A 27,018-nucleotide genomic window follows, 5' to 3' on the forward strand; every position below is an offset into this window, starting at 1 on the left:
TTATTTTAAGGAATATTATAAAATCTTTTTTTGTCTGAAAGACTACTTAATAGTTAAAGAAAAAATCGGGTTACGTCAACGTTATATCTAATATATAATAAAAACGATTAAGAAGAATTAAATACGATTTAAATAATATAACGTAATTATAGAGATACGTACATTTAAAATAATCATTGGAAAGTAAATTTGTTTTAGAATTTAAACTGTGTCGGCGCTTTCACGAATTTTCAATTCACATGGTTTTCACAAGTTTCACGAATAACTAAATTTCGTGAAAATGTTCCGACGGAAACGGCACATGCGTTTCCACTGAACAAAATAAAACTCTTCTATTCAAATTCAAATTTAAAAAAATATATCTGAATATTGATCCTAGGTGGCGTAGTTGTTACAACACGCGAATCGTAACCAATCATGCCCGGTCAAGCTCTGATTTTTTATCCTGTTAATTTGTTTATAATTATGCAAATCGTGATTATTGAAGGAAACCTTGTGGAACCAACTTTCACCGGCGGTTTTTTCGTACCGATACGACTCAGGAACCTTCAAGAAAAGAGCGTAAATATTATATAAGGCCGGCAATAAACTGCAAGTCTTCCAGTTGCAGTATTGCAAATCTCCATGGACGGTGGTAGTCACTTTCCATCAGGTGAGCCTCCTGTTCGTTTGCCACCTTTGCCATAAATAAAGAAAAAATTGTGAGAAAACCACCAAGTATCGGTCATGAGTAAAAAACCCTCATTGAAACTCTATATAGGACAGGAGCCCTTAGAGCAGCAGAATATAAAATTGGGTACATATAAACAAAACTCCAGATATTATCCAATGATTTATTTCCTAACATTAACTTACTCTATTTTCTATTACGACCCTACATTTAATTATATCATTACTTATATTTAAATTCACAATTTAATCACATAAATAATTAAGTATATAACCATTTATTTGGATTTACAACATCCTGTCTTGACGTTTCTTCATTGTTATTTCTGGAATCTTCTTCGGGTATCTAAATGTAATCGAGTATGATGTTACTAAGAATCGATGAAATTATATAACCCTTGCTCAGGTACCAACCTTGGATTTTCCATCAGATGGTAAGTGGGTATTGCCATTTACACTGGCTCACTCATGTTTAAAATCGAAGTATCATAGTACGATTTTATTTATCGGAAAAATAATCAATTAGTGCACTTAAAATTGGATAAAAACTCATCCATTAAATAAACATATTTAAGTTTCCGTATATATTGTCAATCAGATACAGTTTACATTTCATCATCCATAATCCACTCATCTATGGTTCGTGTAAAAATATTTTTTATAGACAATATTTATATTGGGACAATTCCTATCTAAGCCCTCTTCAAAATCATTTTCAGATGGCTCATCTTACAGAGATAATTAGATCTAATTAGAAAATAATAAAAGCAAGTCTCCTTTAGAGACTGCAGCCCAACAGTGGTACATTTACGGTATTTCTTTTACTTTAAAATCAGTCTTAACTATTAATAAAATTTCAAACAATTATTATTTGTCAACTCGAGTTACAATTAACATAAAATAATTACACAAATCAAATATTGTCACTGTACGATAACACAAAATGAAATATATTTTTTTGATGTATCCTTTACATTTTTAACTATGACATAACACCGATGTAGTTTTTACAATATGGCAACATACATCAACCATATTGGATTTAGTTTATTTATACTTTATCTATGATATTTCTACAATTTTATTTCTTGATACTTTCACGAAACTAATCCTTAATGTATGACATATCAAAGTTAAAATTCGTTTAAATCTCATCAAGTGTTTACGATATATGTGGTAACAAAAAAAAAACAACGATAAATGCACTTTACCTTGGTAAAAAAAATGTTTTTTTAAGAATATGGATCTCTAAGTAAGTATTTATGTAGTCCGTTTGAGAATTCCCTTTAAGGTCGATTTTTATTACAACGTTTATTTACATAACATTTAAAAATGTAACATAACGCATTTATACGTTTTTCACGTGTAACTGACGCACTGAGTGTATTTTAATTATTTTTGTAATTTTTTTTCAGTATATTTCAATAATCCCACGTACGTTTCGTATGAAATTAAAGTTTTTTTCACTATTGGTCGGGCTTGAGCCCGTCAAGCTATTCTCAAATATTGTTCATATCGTAGAGAACTTGAGCGATCGTTCTAGACGCTTCCACGTTGCTGAGAGCTATCGAAGCCAAGTGGGCTTCGTACGAACGCAGGAGTCTGTTGATAAATATTTTGGTTTATTATATGAATGATAAGAGGGAAGAATGCTCGGTAAGTATTTACTAACTTAAAGTCGCTATCCCTTTTTTTAATTTTTGGGTGTATTCAATATATAAATTATAAAAGAAACGTTTTAATCGAAATTAATAGTCATTTTTTAAATTATAATATACTTTAACATGACGGTTAGGTGAAATCAGAAGTTGTGGGAATTCTATTGCAATTTGTCTTGTAATTATGTTTTGTCTACGGTACTCTTAGTATGAAATTAAGAAGGATTTCCACAGACGAAACAAAAAAAATAAATTCTTGAATCACTGCTTTACAATTACAATACAAAACTTACCTCCGACCAGTGTTCGAGTAGATGACAATATTTCTCAAAATAAGAGCGGCTGTAAGACGTATGCTCTTCGTCACGGGCCCTTCATTTTCGTCCTATTTATAAAAATATTTATTAAAAGTAATCACGAAAGGAATTATTATACACACATATGCAGAAGCAACACATCAACAGAATACGTTCAAAATTTTAATAAAATAAGAATTATACTTTAAAGTACCAGAGAAATTAAAATTCTAAATTTAATTTTAAAAACAGAATGTCAAATGTCATTTATTTACAATATAATAAAAAAAAAACTTTACGTAAAAAAAGTATTGAACACATTCTGTTGATTTATATAAAATAATATGATAAACATAAAATGACAAAGCATTTGCACCTAGCCATGTATAAACAGACAAACATACTCATAAATAAACATTGTTTGTCTATTTACATAAAATAACGATAAATATGAAATGTGTAGACAGTGACGATAAAAGCCGCAAATAAAACATAAAACAAACGAACGGACGGGACAGACAAACAAAAAAGTCAGCTATTGTGCAATCGCAATAAAATATAACGGGGCTCCAATTTTATAATACAATTGATAGAACAAGAGGCACGTGTACGTGAACATATAACAATAAAAACAGACTTAAGAATTACGTAGATATATAGCAACGAATATACTTATTTATAGCCGTCCGCCATACTATAATTACTATGACGTCATTACTACGACATCAAATGTTTAGGTTCAGAACTTTGTTATTGTTATTTTATTTATATAAAGTGAATCTTATTTGGACAAATTTATATTACAATTTCAAGGTATGAAGTAATTATGAGTATTATCTTTCAATCTTTCTAAATTAATTTGATTTTTTTAGAATATTCTGTATGAAGAATTCGTAGACAAGTGCGAACGTCTATAATCCGTACAGAGGTCTAACAAGAAGATTTTCAATCGTCTGTCAATCACAGAGACAGAAGAACATGATATACTTTCCAGCTATCAAGTTATCAATTACTGACAACTGCTAAAAAACTACTTCTTTCCCTTTCATTCTTTTAAATAATTAGCTACTGGATACTTTAACATTCCCTAATAGTAATATAGTAACAATTTGCGCGCGGACTGTACTTTAGATAATTACGTCCTGACCAATTTCAGTCGGGCATATAAAGACAAAGTGCACCAGTGTGTACGCAAACACAAATACACTTTCTATTCTCTCTTTCTCTCTATCTCTCTCTCTCTTAAAATCCGACATAATCTGATAGAATTAACGGTACAGTAAATCTTCATTAATGTACCGTCACACCCACTTTTAAGAAAACAGATTAAAATGTTATAACGAGTTAAAAAAACAATGGAGCCCCGTTACTAAGCAACAGCAAACGAATCTCACCATTAAGTCCGGAGTGCGACTCACATCGGCCCGGTGCTGCACACAGGACGAGTTAGTGACGGGTGACGTTACGCGACATATCGTGATAACCGATTTCAAAATGTTTTATATCATAATAAATCGACATTATATTCTTCAACCAAAATTAAATAAAATATTACTACACTATTTATTGCCGACGATGCTCATCGACTTTTGATCGAATCAAAAGTTAGTAGATATTTAAAATGTCACATGTCAATGTCATTTAATCAATAGGAAGACTGACATTTGGGCTACCTTAGTTTTAGCGGCCACCACGACCAATAGACATTGGCAATAAAAAAATATGAATCATCCCTTATATCATCATACTTGGGAACTAAGATGTTATGTCTCCTGTGCCCGTGCACTAGCTTGCTCACTGGAATATGTGACAAGTGAGGGGTACCTATTGCCAATGTTCCACCTCTCTGATATTCTATGAGTTATCACCTACACCGTTGGTTGACTGGAAGAGACTGCTATGTCGCGATAAGGTCGCCAAAATTGTATGCTACTTCTATTTAGGCTGTATCCGTGTATAAAGTAATTACCTAGATGGACTTACACAAAGCTCTACCAACAAGTAAAATCAAACGATATCGCAACACTAAATTTTAAGCTTAATAGCTTCTAGGTGTGCCACCAAGGTACCAATTATATCGCCAATGTCACCCATGAAAATCGCCATAATCTCATCATCACAAACTTTGCCAGTAAAAATAAGAAAATTGTTTCCAATTTTTTACTGAATAGGGCCTTAACTAAAAATTTAATTAAAATATAATAAATACATTTTGAAATCAGTTATTTATTACGCATACTTCGTGTTATTCATTATCTAATGTGCTACGTAATTAGTGCAACACAATAAATGCGCGAAAAATATTATATAACATTTTCAAATATATTGAACTGAGATTACATTAGTATTCATTGACTTGGTTAATAATTTAATAAATAATTAACTAAAGTAACACAAGCTTTTATTTAATAAATGTTCTAAAAAAAAATATAGCTTACAAGATTATACCTTCAAAAACTCCGCAATTTTTTACAAAATTTTAGCACAAACTGTTTAATAAAATTGCAAAATTCGCTCTAGCCGATGATGTAAAATAAAAGCTTGTAATAAAAATACCATAGTTTTGGTTAAAGTACGCCAACATTTGCGGCCATATTTGGCGCAATTATGACGTTGGAAATTCTGCCCTGTGATTGGTTCACGCTCGTAAGAACACTTCATGATTTTTTTTTTAGTGCGTACAAGAAGGCAAATGGGTCGAAAGGCGAATATAATGAATATTCGCAACTCTAGCATAATATATATGTTTATATTACTTATTACATATGTTATGAACATAATATATAAGTTAGCCGTGCGCTATTAAGTCTCAGTGCAAATCTCGCTCATCCAATAATATGACATAAAAATATCGTAAAGATTGTTTATAAAACTATAAAATTAGTGTAACTCAACAAATCGATTCCTAACAAGTTTCTAAATCAAATTCAGCACAGTACATATAAAGAAAGAAAAAATCTCTATCGCAACAACAAACAAAAACTACAAAAATACAAAAAAGGAAAGTTAAATAGGCATTTATGGCAATATGTTAAGTGTGTTTATTTTTCCTATGGTTATAAAGCAAATTGATTACAAAAAGTTTTGATGTCTTCTAATTAAACAGACACAATAATGTTACAATAAATAATAAATATAATTAAAATTAAATAATATTAATGTAAACAAATTTACCGACAGCAAAACCGACCTATTAATTCTTTGATATTTACTTAAAATATTAATCGGTGAATTGTTATAATATTTTGATGTTTATAAATCATTTTGTTGGATGAGCGGTCCAAAGTACACGAATCACACACTTCTATCGATACTTTTTGCTTTGCTGTGTTAGTCTAAAATCAGCCTTATACCCCGAATAAAGTATTTGTAACCTTAGTCAGGGTATGAGATATAGCGTATAACTTACCATGAGTTCTCGTGGATTGAACATATCCGTGGCATGCTTGTTGAGTGCCGCCAGAGCTGCATTAGGAGGGTAGCCGAGCGAAACCGGCTTGCTTGCTTCCGATTCGGCGACTGTATGTCTACGCGAGTTGTACACCGCCTTCAACGCCTGCGAATTTTTGAGTTGCATTAAATTAAATTCGAACAATATAACTAATTTTTAATTTTGATTCGGCCGAACATTATCCACCACTGCTATTTATAAAACGCACTGCCTCGTTGGTCTAGTGGCTAGATATTAGGTCGCAGATCCCAAGGTCCTACGTTTAAACGCCAGGTCGGGTCGTTAAAAGGTTACTGGATTTTTCGATTATTGGACGCATATGCTGCCCCATCGGGTTATGAGAGCGAGGAAATATAGATTGTAAATATGTTTGCGCACACACCTGAGCATTACAATATGTGGAGAGGATTGGTCTCCGTCGAGAACAACCGTCTGTCTCACGTCACTATCATCATATCAGTATAAAATATAGGTGTCGTATATGTAGGAAGTACGGGAGTGTGGGATTACGGGAGGACGGGAGTGCTGGAGGCTCACCTGCGGCGTGCAGTGCTTGTCGGTGAGGTGGTTGAGCAGCGCGAAGGTGCGGCGCGGCACGCGGTCGCAGTCGAGCCACTGGCACGCCGCCTCGCCGCCCGCGCCCGCCGGGCAGTGCGCGCGCGCCGCGTGCGCGAACACCGCGCCCGCGCCGCCGAACGACCTGCGCGCGCTCCTTGCGTTACTAAACCATTTCCTGGTGCCTTCTCCGTCGCGACACCGAGGCGAACGTGAAACGTCGCTCCGGCACTCTTGGAGAGCCGTAAACTATTGTGATACTAAATTAAGCCAATCGTGCCTGGGGCATTTTATCTCCTTTCGAGAGCATGTATCGCGACGAGTCTCGAATATGTAGCGACATATGGGTAAAAACTTGCTTCGCTACCACAAATAATTCCCCTCTATATTAATTAATTAAAACATATACTATTATAATCGAGAGATTTAACACCATCAACGATGATACTAATCTTATATATTAATAGCGTAAGCCGATTTTTGTCCCCGTGATTACGAGACGATAGCTGCATATAAAAAATCGGTTATGGTCTCATTGTGAAGAGCTCCAGCCGTAGATGTGCAGAAAAATAAAGAGGATTCTTGATTGCAATTTACCAAGCTGTTACAATTTAACAAAGAATAAAAAAAATACTACATGCAAAAGTAATTCGCCGTTTAGAGAGAGTTACTAAGGCTGTATAACAAAAAAAATGAAAAACATTCTAACTGAACTAATGATATAACATTTTTCATTTAAAAGAATGACACGATATTCCTAAAAAAAATTTGAATGAACTTGAAGGTTTGCGGGAGACCCCTTTGTTGTATTAATATTTCCAAAACTCACTAAAGACTTAAATATTAAAATTAGTTGTCGCCCGAGACTTCGCTTAGGGTTAGGTCGTTAGGCGTTAAATATAAAAAGTACCTTATCCTCCCTTGGAATTCTTGAAGCTTGTTCAAATTCAAGTTGGCCGTGAAAAAGTACGAGACAGATTTACATTCGCCTTTATAATATTAGTATAGGTAATACTCACTTGCCGCATCCCCTCCAGTGGCATATCCACGGAGTGTCCTCGGCACCTGGCGGGAGAGGCTGAGGCGGTGGAGTTACCGTCTTCTTAGGAACTGCTTGTTTCTGACAAGAGAAAAAAAATATTAATCCTGTATTATTAAAATATCGAATAAAAATACTGCATTACATACATATATTATACATTTTACATGTAAAATTTTAGGAACGCATAAACTGACTAATTCCTTTCGTATTATTTTTAATCTGTGCAGAGAAAAAAAAGTTTTATGAAGTTCTAAAACTTTTTTTCCAATTACCTAATTTGTAGTCATTGAAAAACTTTTAGTCAATTATTGTCCTAAAATTTTGCATAAGTACCTCAGCTACAGGTTGCGTGACAAGCACCTCTTTGTCGCCTATCTTGGTGTTCCCCATCATGACCGGTTGCCGTGTGATCACCTGTCGTATTATTGGTTGCTGAGACTTCTGAAATATGAAATGAATCCAAAACATGGAACATTCTAGAAGAATTATGAACATTACGTTTAGCTTTTTAAATCATTAATAAAATTATAAAATAGTCAACGTCTAAAGATAACTGATGAGAAATTACTACACGAACTGGTACAAAGCTATTATTTTTTGGTACATTTAATATTTTTTTTTAATATTGAAACTTACCGTTCCGCCTTGAATGGGTACAGTTTTGCTTTCGCTCATCGTCGTCGATGTCTGGTTGTTCGAAATAGCAACCGTTGTAATTTGACTTCTCTGTGGTTGCTGAACAACCCTGTGCTGTACAACACCTTGTTTCATGGGTGTGTTCACTATTATCTGCTGGTTGTTTGACACCGCTATAATTTGTTGGTTGCCTTGCAACAGTTGCTGATTCCCTTGTATGATTTGGTTCGTTCCAACTATCGGGTTGCCCGATGAAGTACTTATAAGTGCCGGTGGTTGTTTCTGCGTCACAACGATCTGCTGTGTAGGTGCTTGGTTCACGAGTTGAGCTTTGTGTGGTTGCGGTTGCGTTGTTATTATCGGTTGCTGACTCGGCGTTATTTGTGGAGCATTCTAAATAATAATTAATAAACTTTAATACATATAACTAACAACATTTTCATTTTTAATCAGCTATAACATTACACCAAATAAAAAACATTTACCATATAAAAAATAAGCCCAAAACCAAGTGAGCGACCACGGTAGTTAAAAAACCAACCCACTAGTACACATGCTGTATAAAATCGAAATAGCAATTCTACGCACATTTATAACTGATTTAAATAAAATCTAAAAACGTATTTAAAAAAATAAAAATAAACTACACATAATGACTACTCCAGAATAAACGAAAGTAAAAATTACAAAATAACAGCTCTACAGATTACAATGTTCTGTTTAAACAAACAAATAACTAAATAAAAATTAATGATATATTCAAAATATATTTGTAACGACTTCCAGTCTACTGTATAACATGCAGTTTCATAAGCCGTGCATTGAACCTGTGTTATCGTGGTCTTAACAACGGCTATGGGCTGTGACGTGCTCACGAGAGCCGGCTGACTCACTATCACTCTTTGAGTCGACTGTATCACGCCCGAATTCTGCGTAACATTCAAATTTATAAAGTATACTTCATCATTTCAACGTATCATTTTCAGATATATTTTTTTAATTATATACGATATTATTTAGAGACCAAAATATGTAATCATAAATATTTATCTAATCTCCAGAGATCGAATCGGTCTTAGTCGAGTTCTGTAGGTAGTTCAACCAAAATATCAGGATTTCTACAACCAATACAAATAATAATAAATTAAATTAGCAGGAACCCTTTAAAACCTCTTCATTTAAAACCTTCCCTCGTCAACCATACAAGGTCAAAGGTTTCAATATATGTAATTAAGAAAACACATTTCATACATTAATTACCACATGAAAAGAATGGGAACCTTGAAACATTCGCGATGTGTATTATACATTTTATACATAACATTTAGTTTTTAAAAAGATATATATATGTTACTGTAAAAGCTCGAACAACGGTAAATCCTAAGATTATCCAGTAGAACCTAAGATTTACGAATTCTAAATGGTAAATGCCCAAAACGTTAAATAAATAACTAACCTAACCTATTTAAATTATTTTCATTTCGGATATTATTTTATAACACGTTATGACATGTTTTTTTTTAAAGTTTACCGTGCCTTAAATGTAAATCCTAAGATTTACTAAGTGAATAGTGGAAAAAGTTCGAATCGCAAACCGTTTTGGGCATTTGCCTCTAAGAATTGGTAAATCTTAGGTTCTACTGGAAAATCTTAGGATTTACTGTAGTTTGAGCTTTTACAGTAAAATATATATTTTAATTTTACCTGCTACTTTGACAGAGTTCCATTTGACTAGTGATCACGAACTGACCACAATATTTACAAGTATGATGTATTAAATGTATAGTAGATGTTCCCAAATCGTGAATGTTGCCAGATAAATTATATAATGTTAATAAGCAAAGTGCCGTTGACAAAGAGCATAATTAATTAAATTAAAAATAAAAAATGACTGGCTAGTAAAGTCTTCAAAGCTTGTAGCGATTAGTCATACTAGCGTTGAATTCCTATTTAAACGATGTCGAATAAAATCATACATTATTTTGTTTATTTACAAATGTTAATTTTAGTACCCATTGTGGTTCGAACTTTGTAACGACCGAAATTAATAAACAAATCAAAATATACTTATTTATACTAATCTAGCATCTTCCTTTAATGTCATGTTATCCCAGTAATAATTAATAAAACTTGTTTTTGGTGAAATTTATTAATTATGAAAATGATTTATATGATTTTTTTTGACAATCAATAAGCAAGTGTAAACACTTCTATATTTAATAAAGTTTTTTGACTTTGACTTGACTTTGATATGATATAATGTATAGTATAAATTATATGAATTTATACTCTATAGTACTCGGGAAAATATATCTTTTTCAGTGAAATTCTTTAGAATTAGATCATTAGCTCCGATTATTACCCTTTTGTAGGTAACAAACAAACAAACTTTACTTTTTATAATATTAGTATAGATATGAACAGTGGGTAGTGTATTAAGAAAATTTATATTACACAATTTCTAAATAATACATTAAAACAAGTGATAGAATATTTAGACGACCTCCGTGATTGAGTAGTGTGTACACCGGTTTTCATGGGTACGCCACTCCAAGGTCCCGGGTTTGATTCCCGGTCGAGTCGATTTAGAAAAAGTTCATTAGTTTTGTATGTTGTCTTGGGTCTGGGTGTTTGTGGCACCGTCGTTAGTTCTGATTTTCCATGACACCAGTTTAACTACTTACATTGGCTTCAGAGTAATGTATGTGATGTTGTCCGATATTTATTTATTTATTTAATATTGACACACAAAAATTTATCTCAATTTTCAAAGCTCTGACATGCAATGACATTTTGTTAAAAAAAAAGTCTGACTATTCAAATTTTAAAACTACAAATTTTAGATTTGAATATTAATTTCGGCCGAATAAGGATCCTCTAATCTAATAAGATCTTAGATACAGTAATGAATTCGCTAGATAATTAAAATAGCAGTTATGTCTCCAACCTAGTATATACAAAATTATGCAAATAATAATTCATTTACAAGAATTACAAATTCAGCATAAAGAAAAAAAAAAACGTTTTTTAATTTAACCAATCACAAACGAATAAATAAAGAAATCTTGAAACAATTTTAAAAAGTCCCACATACCAACCAATTAGATGCGCAGAATTTTATGAGACGTTAATTTCGAAAAAACGAACGAAACGAAACCCTATACTTAAGAGTATAAAACTAAATATTAAAGTTAAAAAAAAGGTGAAGAAACGCTAAAGTAAAAAAAAAAATGCCCAGAAACGAAAATGTTAATGAAGGAACTATGCAGTTAGTCAGGCTAGGCTACAAGTTATAACCTGAATAATTTGCTGTTGCGTTATCGCCTCTGTTGCTTGAGCAATAAGGGTGTTTAGCGTCGCCTCGTCAAGACCGGCTGGGTTGTTTACCTTTTATAAATTTTATTAAACATACAATTTATCATCAACGTTACTTACTACAATATATTTATTAAAGAACTAGAATTCTAGGAAACAGATTACACTGTTAATAAACATATGACCTTTTAAAATTGAATAATAAAATTGATATACCGTGAGTGTCAGGGGTCCGCCACCGGTGGGACCTTGTACAATTATAATTGTCTTTTGCATCATATTGCCGGGTATATTCTGGGCTATGTAGCTTAGACCAGCTGAAACAAAGGATTATTTAAGACATTTTGATATACGCACACATTCATAGTCTAGTGGCTGCTCAATGCGGTTCCATTGTTAATTAACACGATACACGTTAAGTTGACATATTCGTTATTCTTCAAGAAGGCTCATCTTTTACGTTGAATTATCAGCGGGCATTATTACGAGTGAGTCTCGTGCTGACATGTCTTAGTGTGCGTGATATGACTACGTTAAGAATACCGACAGCAAAAACAATACAATTAGGATAATACTTTTAACACGCGCCGATAATAATTTAACGTTGAGAAACACGCCTGGATGTTTGGATATATTTGGATAAGCAGATTTATAGTTAGCTTATAAGAGGTCGAGCCAATTGTGATCAAATGTTTTTTTCTGTCTCTGAGTTCTCAGTAGAAGTCCATAGAAACACGAAGTCATCGGTAGTCTGAGCGACATCCCCATGTGAGAGTGGTCAGTGAAATAATACTTGTATTACAAAACTGTATTATTCGCACTGTAACCCAACGCACATGACAAACCTCCTTTAAGAAATCACTATCACTGACGATCAACAGGACAATGTCACCCCTAATATATTGTATACCAGAAATCAGTATCTACCTTGTGATGTACCCGGTGTTGCGATAATCTGCATCGGCTGTTGCATGAACTGTGTCGTCTGAGATGTAACTGGTTTTTCTATGAGCAAAAGTAAAATTGGTTAAAATTATTCGAACATTATTTACATGAAGAATTGCAAAGACACACACACAAATAACTGTTATTTATTTATTTGGAACACATAACTAATTAAAGTCAGTAAAATGTAAAGCTTATTTTTATTATTATACAAATATAATGCTAGACTATAATATAACATGTATAGACCGTACTAGATAGTTAGACGGAACTATTAAATTAAAAAAAGAACTCATATATAACCGTCTTAAATAAATACTATAAAAATAACACTAACTAACATTAATACTTATTTATTACAACCGAAACGAAACATATTATTATATAAGGCTAATTAATTAATAATCATTCTGTATATGTGTCTGTTAAGGCATCCAACATAAGATTTTATTCCAAAATCGAAAAAGCCCTTAAAATTAATTAAAAAATATATCTTTAAAAATCAGACACAATAAAAACAATTACACTACCTACATACCTTGTAATATTAATTGTCCTGATTGAGAAGCGATAATGTTTTGAACATCCATCGGTTGAACTTGGAGCATTGGTTGTTGAACTTGCAAAGTTGGTTGCTGAACCTAAATAAGAAAAATTAAATTAATAAGAAAACATTACACACACTACCATGCGTTTGACAAACTCACACATATGTATATATTACATATGAAACATTCACAGTATACGAACACAGGGACAAAGTCAAAATTTAAAATTATTTATACCTTTTTTGACATTTCGGTTTTTTATTGTATAAATGACAAAGTATCGTTCTGTGAAGCCTCATTTTCCATATAATTCGAATCAATGTATTTAATTTTTTTATGACCAATGACCGACCACTAGCATTCACGGTTTTTAAACGTACCTGTATGGTCGATGCTTGCATTTGCAAAGTAGGCTGTTGGACCTGCATTGGCTGTTGCACTTGGATCGTTGGTTGTTGAACTTGCATTGTTGGTTGTTGGACCTACAGATACGGGTGTTAATAATAATACACATATTTGTTACGAATATTGTAGAACCAGCACCAATGCCAAGTTAAACACCAAGTTAATATACTAGCTAAAAAAATCCTTGTGTGCGTAGTTAAGTTGTTAGTGACTCAGCTGTAACAAGGGGTATAACAATTTAGACGCTTACAGAATCACCTTGAATTTTCCAATATCTTAACCATGCCAAATAATAATATACTAGAAGAAATAACAATTTGTATTACAAATATTATTATTTCGAACACGCAGTTATTTCAGAAACACAATCATGATCAACATTATTTTTCCAACGCTACTCATTTAATAGATTAAGCTAAAAAATATTTTAAGTAGAGTCAACAGAAGCCTATTCGTCTGTTGTCAGCGTCTCAAGCTAGGATAAGATATGTCTAATATTTCTAAATATTTCAATAAAATATACCATAAAAAGCCCCCATTACCATTAGTCAGTCTTAGTTACATAACATTAATTAATAAAAATTAGATGCATTCACAAATATCTACAATGTATCGTATTTAAATTACATTAGTTCCTATTTACAATAAAAAAATAGTTAGTGTGTACATTTTGGTGTTATCGAGTAATAAGCCAAACAGTCCCAAAGCATTTCATGAATACCTCGCCAAGCACTGAAACAAAACGATCCTTACTTGTAATATCGGCTCTTGAATAATAACCGATTGACTGTCAGAGGAGCCCGCAACCAGTACCGATGGTATAACTTCGGCGTCTTGTTTTGGGGGGAGCTACATTAGTGGAACAATATTGTAGCTTATTTGATACCGTAATTATAAAATTAGTTATTAATAATGCATGTAAGTACACATACTATGTGTGCTTTATATACCTAGGATTGCGTTCAATCATTACGCAGTTACTTACCAATGCGGTAATACAAAATTATTATAATAACAGTATTTCGTTGATATTATATATATTTGTGAAACGAAAACTACGAAGCGAGTGTAATCGCGGGCATAATCTAAATTAAAATAGAATACAATCCAATATAATATACGTATTTAAATACAAATCAGTAGTATCTCCCCCAAACCGTCGTGTGACGAACGTAAGCCGGATGGCCAATCAACATCTGCCCGTCGGAGGCGTACATGTCGCCGACTACACTACACTAGCTGTTAATGCAAGCTTTTATTTAACTAAATATGTAGCAGTGTGATATATGGGGAGAAAATCTTGTAACTGGAAATAACCAGTACCACAACACCGATTTGAACTAATATTGTGATATCGTTTTAAAACGGCGCCAAATAAAAGCTTGGTTTGTTCTTCTTAAAGTTATTTCAGTTTAGCTTAAAACGTGCACGCAATATCTACGCTGTCTACGGGTTGAAGTAGCGCCAGCGTCCGTCACACTTCAGTGACTAAGATTATTTTTTTTCTATTCCTATCTAAAATTATGTAAAAACCTTAGCAGTCAAAGCTCCTGCCAATATAATCCCTCGGGCCCGCTTTGGGTACAGACATGAAAGAAATTCAACGAATTACTTTATTAACATAATATAACTGCTTTTAAATAAGACAAATGAGGAGCTACTGACACGATATTCACTTCAAATACAAAAAATAAATATTGAATTAATGATGTGCGACCATTTGTACCGATTTATGTTACTAGTAAAATCCGGCAGGCTGTCCTGTCTGTATATATAAATATAAAAAAGCATCGCAGCCACACACGGGCATGTGATGCTGTGCCATCTAGAAATGGCATTAAAATTGTTAATAAAAAAAAACGCGTCAATATAAAAATTAAGAAAGGGCGAGGTTGCCTGGAGGCGGGTATAACGCTTTTTCCATTACGTTACGATTTACTGTACACACTTTACTGTAAGCCACGTAAAATAACTTCGTTCCAATAAATACAATTCAAAAAAGTATCGACTTTCATGTTGTTCGGTCAAACAGTGTCGATATCTATTTAAACTCAAAACAGGTGTACCAACATTATTTTTTGTAAACAATATTATAAGTTTCCAGTGTTATATATCGTGTCAGTAGCTTATGTATATAAAATTTATATAAACTTACCAAATCATCTTCATCTTCTAACGCGGAAGCCGCTAAGGCCGCGTACAGATTAGCGGCAGTTTTAGACACACTCTCTTGGGGAGAATTGTTCTAACGATCAAATTATATATTAATAACTATACCTTACATACTAAGAACAGACGTTTACAAGTGTTTGCATAGATTTGTTTCTCTAAATCAGTGTTATTATATTAACTAATAATATAATATATTACTATCGCCCCAAATTAAAGCTAAAAATTACATCAAATAGTTCATAAATTAACAAAACTCTATTCTTAAAAATAAAGCGCAATATTGCCTAAAAAAAAAACAAATATAATTACAAAATTTTAACATTAAAAAGTACCTTAGATTATATCCAAGCTACATTAACTATAGTAAATTTTTAAAAAATCTAGTTAGTCTATACTAATATTATTTATTCCGACTGTGACTGAAAGATGGCCAAAACACTGAATCGAATTTGATGAAATTTGGTACAAAGCAAGCTTGAACTCCAAGACGGGGCATAGTCTTTGTTATGACTAACACCTAAAACGCGTAATCGCGGGTAACAACTAGTTTTCAATATATGTTTCATACTAAATATAACACTAGAAAAACCCTGCAGATTTTGCCCTGTCTGTGTTTATATAAACACCAATTATCGACTATCGGTTAAATAGTAAACTAGTTGACGTACCGCCATCTATCGGTGAGACACAACAAATTAGATAATAGAAAAACCACAACATACATTTTCCAACATTCGGTGATCGGTCAACCGGTGTCGAAGTCTATTAATATCAAACTATCCACGACCATACCTCGATCGACACCATTACCTCATACTTGTTTCTATAAAAAATTAAACAATCATTCATTTACCTCTGGTTTTTCTTCGACCTTCAGCTTTTTAGCCGGCGGCTCCGTATACGAATGGTCCGTCACCACTGTTTCAACGATTTGATCTTTATCCGTTTTGACAGCTTGAATAACACTCGGCTGTATCATCTGTGCAACATTTTGCCCGTCATTTTTTATCTGTACGATTTGACCTTGATCGTTCTTAAACTGTATCATGCCTTGTAATTGGTCGCTTTTCAATTGTATTATCTGTCCCTGATCGTTTTTAATCTGTATCAATTGACCTTGATCGTTTTTTATTTGGAAGAATGGAGCGCTCGGCTGTATGCCTTCCGAATTAATTTGAATGAGAGGATTGTTTTCGGTTTTAACTTGTACGATTTGTCCTGTTTCGGTTATTTGTATAGTCGGTGCGTTTATTTGCTGTCCCATTTGGACGACTTGGACGGGTGGGTTCGATTTTTTCTCAAGGAGATCAGCTAGCATTTTATTTTGCGCGCTCTTCTGTCGAGAATTGGAAAGATTGATTCTACATAAATTCTATGACGTCTTCTAACGAAATAAATAGAAGATAATCTTTAAAATATTCATATAACTTAAAGACACAAAAATCTACTTTTAAAAAAAAAACATAATGATTCTTAAAAATATATACAGTGATATACTCACAATGGTCAACTGGTCATCGATTTGTATTTGTACCGGTTCATCTTTTTGAACTGAAAACGAAAAGACAAATATTAAATTAAATAAAGTTACGTTAACTAAATTATTCCTTACTGATATTATGATGGCGAAGGTTTGTATGTATGGATGTCTGCTACTCTTTCACGCAATAATTACCACCAACAAAAGAACCAACCCCTGAAACGCGAGCGAAGCCGCCGGCGAAAACTAGTAATTATATTATATTCTCAAAATATTTATATTTACCTATTACTTCTTCTCCGGCGTTTAAGACCATCTGTAATTATAAAAAATGTTTTCAGTAAACTCGAATTTTATTTAAAGATATCACAGGCACTGACCAAGTTACTCAGTAACCCAGGAAGAGTAAGAACTAAGAGTATTAAACATACAAGGTATTGTTTGCACAAAATGTTATACTTGGGTACAAACATTGGCTCAAAAATAAATTCTAGTACGTGTAAAAAAAAATTACCTTCTCGGCTTGAGTTGTGTTATTGGCAACACCCCCTGGTATAATTGTCGTACATTTGATCAAAGCTTCAGGATCAACCTCCATACTCTGTAATTAGTGAAAATCAAATCAGCATCTATTTCACGTATATCTATACCATAATTATGCATATACGTACTGATGATTGATTCGGTTGAACAACAACAGTCCCCGCTGTTGCTGGTACCACTCGTTGTTGACTTTGTTGTCTTTGGGCAACCTGAATATATATCATGCGTTATTTTTCATTCCGATCTTTTGTTGAAATCGTCAAAATTTATCTGCACTTAACCATAGATAATAAACCTTTGCATTGTAGTATTTTAAATAGAATATGATGTATAGTATATAGCAGTTTAGGTCTATCGACTTGGATTACTTTTTTATTTAGCAGTATTCAGACAGAAGAGTACCATTTACATCAATGAGCTGTAATCGTCCACTTTTCGAAAATTTCAATTGGGTATGTGAACATTTATTTGGTCGAAATAAAGAGACCAAAAATTTATATAAATAAATGGGTTTTTATTAAGTTTAAAAAAAATTATAACTTTGTAAAAATGTTTTGAAACTAAGTACAGATGCCGTGTTTAAGTTTTCCGAACGCATATGACGTCACAATATTTATTTTATCTTTTTGTGTCTAATCATGTTAACATTATGACGTGACATTCATTGTGAATTGTGACGCCTTTATATACGTGATTTAAAATATTATTTCCAATTAAGAGTTGATTTTTGAGTTTTCGTTTTAATAATAACTTTATTGAGGTAATATAAAAACGACACCTCAAATACCCAATTTAAGACAAAACTTGTAAATTATTATGAAACCTGTTACCAAAATACTATCATAAATATAATTCTTTAAAGTAAATAACCACATCTACTCATATACTCATCATATTTATAATCTATATTGAGTACTAAAAGCTCTCCACCATTTTAAATCTTTTAACCTGTATAAAGTATAATTAAATTAAAATTTCGACAAAACATATCTACTGCAGTCTTTAAGACCGAATACGAATGATCTCACTTCGGCGTTTAATTACAAATTAAAATTTAGTTCAAACGTTACATATCCTCTCATGCTTCGAATAAGCTCTTTCTAAGCATGCCAATAATCTTAGGTTATAATAAATCATGTTAGTTTAGATTATTACGACATGCTCCGCTACAACTTGCCACTACGTTTCAAATAAACTTCGATACACATTTTACATGCATTTTGTTAATTTATTTAGAATAAACACTACATAATTTTCTTTTACCCGTCACTGTACATCAGTAGACACTGATGATTATTGTACCTGCTTAAATTATCAAACATTTTGTGAAAATGTAATTAATGTTCTATTTAATAGTATTTCAGATTGTTTTAAAAAAATGGTACAAACATGGGTAGTTTCAAATTTCAAATGTCACCTGTATTTTATTTATGGGTACATATTTTTTATTCTTGTATTACTGATATAATTTCCCTATTCACTGATAATTTAGATTAAAAGTAAAGGTGCTCCCCGACGTGCAGCGGGGAAAATAAAAGTAAAAGTATGAATTTTTAAGACCATAATCAATGTTTTACGGTCTTTGCAAAACAAACGTCTCAGCTTAAGCGTTATCGCCAAATAAAATTCTAATAAAAACACACTAATATTACTATCACAACTGTATCGCCTCCGATAAATTAAGATTCTATAATCCATACCTAAATGCTAGACTAGAGGGCTACGTGGCCAGGCGGCCGGGAGGGGGGGTCAGGGTTAGTGTTGTTAGTGTAGTGGGACTTACTTGCGCGTGCGCGTGCGCGGGCGGGCTTACTTTGTGCGCCAGCAGGTGCTTGATGAGCGACGTGTTGCTGGCGCCCTCCAGCGCCTGCGACAGCTGCGGGTGAGCGGGCGCAGCCGGGGTCTGGACAATTCGACAATTTCAAAGTAGTCAAAAAGCAATCCTATACATACTTAAACATACAGCACTAAAGTATCAATACAGTACAATTTATGTACATATAATACATACCTGCGTTTGCACAACTGGTGGTTTCGTTTCAACTACAGCCGTTTTATTTGTCAGCTGGGCTTTCAGGATTGGCGAAGAAGGTCCTGGGTGGCGAAACAGATACAGTTATCACGTATCTCGTACAAATATTATTATATTCAGAAAATAATTGATACCGACCAACAGGAGGATTATTTCTATTCGGCAAATTCTTGGCTCGTATACCGATGTACACGTGTTGCGTTTCCCCGGACGCAGTCGTAATAGTATTTGGTCCAACTGTGCCCCCGAAAACCGTCCTGAATGAAAATCAACATTAATTTACTTACTTACTACTACAAATATGATAAACTAGATTGAGCGAGCGTCTATTGCCTGACAACTATTAATAAAATAACTTCATCCTATGCTTTCAATAGCTCTTCCTCATGCTCGCGACGGGGAACGGCAGAGGTACTGTCGAGACCTCTCCGTCTCGCTCACACTCACCGGACGAGGCGCGGGAAGTGCGCGGGCGCGATGACCCCCTTGCGCGCCAGCTTGGTGCAGCACGCGAGGTACTGCCGGTACAGCTCCGCGGCGTCACATGCGCTGTTGTCGCTGCCCGGCAGCGGCTCGTATGTCGCTCGCAGCCACGCCTGCGCGAAATGCTCGTTTTCCTGTAGACGAAGTAGAAGGTCGGTATTAGACACTATCGATTTTTATATATCTCCTACCGATACGAAGTATTTAGACGCACCTGCACGGTCCTCTGCTGCAGATGCGACTGCTGCAGCGACGACATCGCGACGGGAGCGGGGGAGGGCGCGGGGGCCGCGGGGGCCGGTGCCGGGCTCGCCGACGTCTGCGGGGGCTCCGTCGGCTTCGCTGGCTGGCTCTGGGGGACCTGAAACGGCGGGTCGAATGCGTCAGACCGCGCCGACTGCCCCGTCGGCCCGTCGGCGGCGCGGCTCACCTGCGGCGCGCGCTCGGCCTCGCCCGCCGCCAGCGCGCCCGGCCCGCTCACCGTCTCCACCACGCGCATCAGGATGCACGCGCGCGGCCCGTAGCTCTGCGCCTGCGGACACCGGGATCCCGTTCGATTTTTTTTGACATTGAATTGACGCGATATCATTGGTCGAGAGCTCGAATTGAATCTATGGTATTAGTTACAGATTTGCAAGTAAAATTAAAGTGAAAGTTATGTGAATTAGTCTTGTATTAAATATTTAAATCAATAATTGTTAATAGTAACAATTCTTGATTAACTAGTAAATTGTACGGAATACGTAAATCAGTGGTTCGTTTATCGCTGTTCCTAGTTCGACATAGATGCAATAGGCGACCAGTCAGTAGTCAGTCGGGCGGTACCTCGACGGTGACGAGCGCCACGAGCGTGTGCGCCAGGCCGGGCACGCGCGCCACGGCCTCGCACGCGCGGTCGCCCAGCGACGTGAGCGCGTACACGCACTCCAGCGTGCACACCAGCACCATGATGTCGCGCAGGGACAGCAGCGCGCACACGTCGCTGTACACCTGCGCGCATTGAGAGATCAGAGGAGAAGCGATAGTGCACGCACGAAGATATAACCATGTGTTAGTTTCGATCGATACAACGGTATTATAGGTGCTTATAGCGACATAGTTGTCCAGCTGACGTGTACCTTAGCCTCGAGCGCTTTCAGTAGCGCCTCCTCGTTCGCCTCGTTCTGTGCTAATTTGTTGAGCAGCTCCAGGGCCGCCAATACCCTTGCGCGATCTTGTGAAACGAGCGCCGATTGTATCGTTGATAGCACATGCCGGGATATGAGACAAGTTGCAGGATCCTAATGAATAATAACAATTAATATTATATATATGATCAACATAGTGAATAACCCCTATTATATTAGTTAGCGAAATATATTATTTATATACGTATTAAAAAATAATGTTTAAGTTTGTTTTACAATGTTCACCTCAACCATCTAGCCAGTATTACCTTGATAATCAATTCTGTTGAGACATTTCCTAATGTATCCAGCCCACTTTGCCTCAAAGTACCAACCCAGCAGTTAGCACAAAGTAAGAGGAATCTGAAACAGAAATGAAGCTATTTAGCAAAAATAAATCAAAGATCTTTTGGTAAAATAAGTAATCAAAACTATATCTAATTATAAAATTTATATATATATAATTATATTATATTTTATACAGATCTATTAACTTGTAATTATATAATCTTGTAATTTATGAAAAGAAAAACTTTTCTACAATAAATTATGCAATTCTGTATTATAACAAATCAAAGACATAAAGAGAATTGTACCCATAGTACATTTAGATAATAGAAATTCTTGACTATATATAGTATGATATTATTTTAAAAAACTCGTAAGAAATACTTACCGAATAAGTGTTGTGTTTCTTGCTAGATATTGAACATTTTCCTCGTGAAATGATAGTGATCGTACTATAGACGCAATCTGTAGTACTCTCTGCGTATACACACACCCAGCCCCACCCGTGAGCTCTGGAGCGAAAAGTTGGTCCTCTTCCGATGGCTCCGTAACCCAATCTTCGTGAATGTCCTGTAAAAATATTAAATTTATTACATTATTTTAAATTTGCGTAACATGAATTTGTTTGTTTGTTTGACCATTTAATTGTAAAACTCTGCCAAAATATTTTGTAAATTTTTATGTTGTTTACTAAAGCTAATAACTATGAAAATGATGCTGATAGAGCATAAAATATTATTCGTAGTTCATTTAATATTTCACATATTAAATATCTGGAGCCACGATTAAAACAAGACATTACCACAATACACATGAACATGAAAGATTTATAAATCACTCAAAAAGCCACACAACCAAATTTGGAGAAAAAAAGAACTCACATCTTCTATAATCTTCTCTAAGCTGTCTTCCTCTTCTCCACCCTGCATTAAACAGTCCGTCAAGGTATTATGAGCAGCGAGTGCCTGGACCATAAGTTCCGGTTGTTCTAAACCGGGCTGCATAAATTTGGTCTCATCGGCTAGCTCTTTAGCACCACCGCCGCCAGCTCGTAATTGCCAAAACTCGTGTGGATAGCGTCCGCGAGCTTCGTAGTATGATCGACCGATTGTGTCTCGAAGACTTGCTAAGAGTAAATACATATAGTTCATAAAAACACAAGTTACTAAAATAAATCACTGAGTGAGGTCAAATATTGTATTGAAAATACTTACAATGATTATAAACACCCGCATGGGCCAGTAAGAAGTCCAATATATGGTGTGTAGTGCTCAAAGGTAAGCGATTGGAATGATCTGCCGCAAGTACTGTGCAGACATTGACAGCAAAGTCTTGTTCGTTGGGCATAGGCGATAGAAGAGATAGTGTGAGCCGCTCGGAAGGACCAGCCACACGATTGCCAGTTCGTAATGGCTCACCAGAAGCTGTGGAAAAAGCTAAGTATAGTGAAAGCTTGTAAATTTTGAGTCCCATTGCGGGACTGAGGCCATCTCTCCGTTTGAGATGAAAGTTTGTAGCTAATTCCGCCAGTCCAAATACAGACCTATTTCATCACAACGTTTTCCTTCACTGTTCCATGAAAATACATCACAATTAATATCAGACAAATTATCAAGACAGTACACAAAGCTAAAGTATTGAAGAAAAAATCCAAGTCATAAATTAAACTATGATTTCATTGTATGCAAATCATAATATTTCACAGTCTATAATTGTAATGGGATGTTTGCTGCATTCTAGTTATAAAACAATGCAGGTTAAATAGAGCCTCTTGAAATTGGCATATTCCTTTTCACACTATACCTGAAATATATGTACCACTGCCAAACGAAATTCTTGGCATACCGCCACCTCTCCCTCTTCTAGGATCCTCATCAAGGTCATTATCATCGTCCCTCCCTGGAGGACCTTTAGCTCGTTCATATCTGCAAATAATTTAGTCATTGTGCCTCATTTTAAATTTTATGGATAATTTTAAAACTTGTTCTTAAATATTTTATGATTTTGTTGTAAATCAATGTTTGAGACAGAAGAACCAACTATAAAATTACACATACTATATTATAAAGGTTAGTTTATTTCAGGAAAAAAATAATAATTTTAATTACGACCAATCATAATTAATTTATAGTCAACATCAACACTGAAACACAACGCCGCACGTAATTAGCATTCCGCGTCGTGCGCTCACAAAGGTAGGACGTAGCGCACGTAATTGCGAACCGCACTCACACATACACATTTTTTACGTATACTAATCGGATGTTCATATTTATGTACCTATTTTAACGTTTTTTTTATACAAACTTTTTCAGCTATTAACTTTCATTCTTCTGGTAGCAATATATTTTAACAAAAGGCATATATGGCTTTTAGCTCAGTTACCACCATTGTAACTAGTTACCATGCATTTATTAGTTATTTTTACTTACTTATTTCCATTAAAAGATAAATTTACATAAGTCAATTTGTTACTTATACAGTTTCCACTGTTCATCATTATCTGGAGTTGGACAAAAAATTTTTTACATGAGCGGTTTGCTTTTGTAAAAATAATCATGATTACCTGCTTCAATAATTGTTAGTTTTATGTTATAATCGTTACTCTTCAAATAATTTGCACATATATAGAAACTTTAATTATAATTATTGATCATGGTACATCTATAAATAACTTATTACTTTGAAACCTTTGTAGTGGATTTTAAGATAATTTATAGTATTTATCAAAAAATATGGAAAACAATGTTGAGAGTGCTTTAAGATGTATTAGGACAGGGATTACCCTCGTGTATACTTTTCACTTGGTATTGTACAGATATTGTACTGACAAACAAAACAAAGTTTTGGATGAAGGATTAGAGGATAAGAAAGCCATTTACCAGTCTGCCTAAATATTTTATTTTAAAAAAACCTGTGCTAATACATCTTGGATATTGAGCCTAAATAAATAGATAGATTATCCAGATTGATACTAGTTATATCATATTTATCTGCCTAGTTTTGTTCAACCAGTGTGAAATGTGTTATGCTTCATACTGTTAAATCCTGAGATTAGCAAATTCAAACATACTTGTCACCTTTATAATATTAGTATAGCTTCGAAAGACTGTAAACCCTGTGTTATCTATAAAAATTACATATGTATATCTATTGAAAGTATAAAGTCTTAGATAAAAAAAGAATATTATGACATACTTCTCCAAATATGTGCCATATATTCTTCTTAACAATGTTGATCCATTCACGCAGGGATGAGGCAGACGTAGCTGTCGTAGAAATGATTCCCATGTATCATTTTGATTTACCTACAAAATGAAAACAACTTTAATATTTTAATAAAACTTAGCTACATATTATTTAACAGCGACATATACATATTTGTTTTTTGAACTATAAGAAATATAATATAATAAATATATAAATGATGAATATTTTAACAGAGAAATAATTAATTAAGCATTATATTTTTTTTTTTGGTCTTTTTTTAATTATTTCTATAAATATATAATTAAAGATATTAAAAATAAAATATATTGTATACTAAAACAACAGAACTAACTAAAACAATTAAAGAATTATTCTCAAAATATAACTGGCTAGTTAAAAATACCAATATTAACAAAAGCAATCAGATTTTATCTTTGTTTAGTTATTTTTTTTAATATTACATTTTATTTTATTTTTGGTTATTTTTAAATTGAATATGTATGCTGTTTCATTTAACTCACTTTACTCAAGCCACCTCGTTGTAAAACTAATGAATATAAAAGATACAAGTCTATGTCCACTCCGTTCACTACGGGTATTTTATATGGTATGCTGGAAAGAAAACAGTTGTTATTTAAATATTATGTATGTATTCACTATATATGTATTTATTTAATTTGTTACAATAATAACACGTAATATTCACTTTTTGCTTTCGTTGAACTGTTTCAATTCTTTCAAAAATACTTCTTTGTCACGCAAATAATCTCTTGATTTTGTATTTATTTGAGATTTTGCCATTTTTTAGATTTTATAAAAGGCGTTAGACGGACGCCTATTCACTTATTAATGAAGTACTGACTTTTAAGAAATAACAATACTGTTTATAAATAAAGTAAAGACATGTGACATATTCAAAATTTTATTTGTTATTCAAAACTTATTATAATTGGAAAAAATGCCGATTGTCCGGAATTAGAATTTCTAACACATTTGACAGTGACAGTTAAACTGCAAAGCTAGCGACGGCGGACGACGCGATCAGTGTTTCTATATAACCTACTGTATAATTAGTGTCGGTGTTACTTGCTTACAAAAATACAGTATCGATGAAGACAAGCGAAGGTTTTTTCTAATACGCTATACGTTAAATTATTTTATAAAAAATCAAAGAAGACAATGCTTTAGAAATGCAGACCATAAGTTCGGTCAGCACATATAAATCATATAAAGTCATAATGATACAGTTTGTATGCAATATTATTGATGTATTGAGCTTCATTTTAGCAAGTTTATGTAAAAACAAACAAAAAGTACAATAGGCTAGTTGACAAAATTTGGAAATTAGTTTAAAACTATAGCTTAGCATCTATTTCACCCCAAAAATATACTATTTTAAGAAAAATAGGTTTTTTATGTTAGTATTTTGAGTTTTTAGAAATGAACTTGAAATTGACCGCGAAAAAGGCCAAGACTGTCATGGCGTCTTGAATGACGTCACACCTCGCGAAACAGACGTGTTTGTGTATGACAGTCAATTGTGTTTTTTAATAAATAATGAATTCCTCGTATTATAAATACTGTATGGTGTCCCAATGTGAAAGTACAACGATAAAAACGCCAGACAAATTATTTATATACGTACCAAACAATAAATAAATACGAATAAAGTGGTTAAATGGCATGGAAGCAAGATGCTCTTATTTTGTCAACTAATTCCACAATTTATTTCTGTGAAGATCATTTCGATGTAAGTATTAAATACAACTTGATATATCTATTTATAAATGTATAGTAAAAGAAATGAATTTAGCAAATATAATATATCACACATAACCTATAAAATGTTAGGACTAGAATAGGATTTTATGATTTCTTTGAGTTAAAATATTATTTTCGTTTTATAAAATGTAATAATTCAATCTCTTTTTATTTTTTTAGTTGCCAAATGATATGACTAATTATACAGAGTATCATATTATGGGTAAAGACACAAGTGCGCATGAAACCAGGTTGTATACCAACGAAGTTCGAATGCCAAGAAGATATATGTTGAAAAAACAAAGTTTGTCAATAATCGCAGAGTGTTTGAAAGATCCAGAACCAAGTAGTACCCCCAGTTTA

At 33.8% G+C, this 27,018-nt stretch overlaps 1 protein-coding gene across 11 annotated transcripts; it reads right to left on the reverse strand.

Moving 5' to 3' along the window:
* Positions 1–846: 846 nt before the first annotated feature.
* LOC125072321 (AT-rich interactive domain-containing protein 2) lies at positions 847–25,892 on the reverse strand. 11 transcript variants are annotated; one of them, XM_047682911.1, is made up of 37 exons: positions 25,601–25,892; positions 25,416–25,506; positions 24,883–24,992; positions 23,488–23,609; positions 22,899–23,108; positions 22,566–22,810; positions 22,073–22,254; positions 21,666–21,759; positions 21,349–21,510; positions 21,056–21,220; positions 20,661–20,762; positions 20,445–20,591; positions 20,195–20,364; positions 19,886–20,004; positions 19,727–19,809; positions 19,529–19,618; positions 17,844–17,924; positions 17,687–17,773; positions 17,458–17,488; positions 17,194–17,243; positions 16,546–17,028; positions 15,676–15,765; positions 14,274–14,369; positions 13,496–13,597; positions 13,106–13,208; positions 12,550–12,627; positions 11,839–11,939; positions 11,605–11,694; positions 9,135–9,236; positions 8,308–8,700; positions 8,005–8,112; positions 7,649–7,749; positions 6,612–6,774; positions 6,033–6,179; positions 4,018–4,053; positions 2,621–2,712; positions 847–2,271 (listed from the first exon to the last, which is right to left on the reverse strand). In XM_047682911.1, exons 1-37 carry the CDS (start codon positions 25,693–25,695, stop codon positions 2,169–2,171), a joined length of 4,824 nt encoding a protein of 1,607 aa, XP_047538867.1. In that variant the 5' UTR covers positions 25,696–25,892; the 3' UTR covers positions 847–2,168. The 11 variants fall into 11 exon arrangements, with proteins under 11 accessions (XP_047538867.1, XP_047538874.1, XP_047538864.1 ...); XM_047682918.1 differs by having other exon boundaries at positions 16,546–16,671; positions 19,499–19,618; XM_047682908.1 differs by having other exon boundaries at positions 16,546–17,025; positions 19,499–19,618.
* Between the last annotated feature and the right edge of the window lie 1,126 nt (positions 25,893–27,018).

This window comes from Vanessa atalanta, chromosome 21 (genome assembly GCF_905147765.1).
Source record: "Vanessa atalanta chromosome 21, ilVanAtal1.2, whole genome shotgun sequence".
NCBI lineage: Eukaryota > Metazoa > Arthropoda > Insecta > Lepidoptera > Nymphalidae > Vanessa > Vanessa atalanta.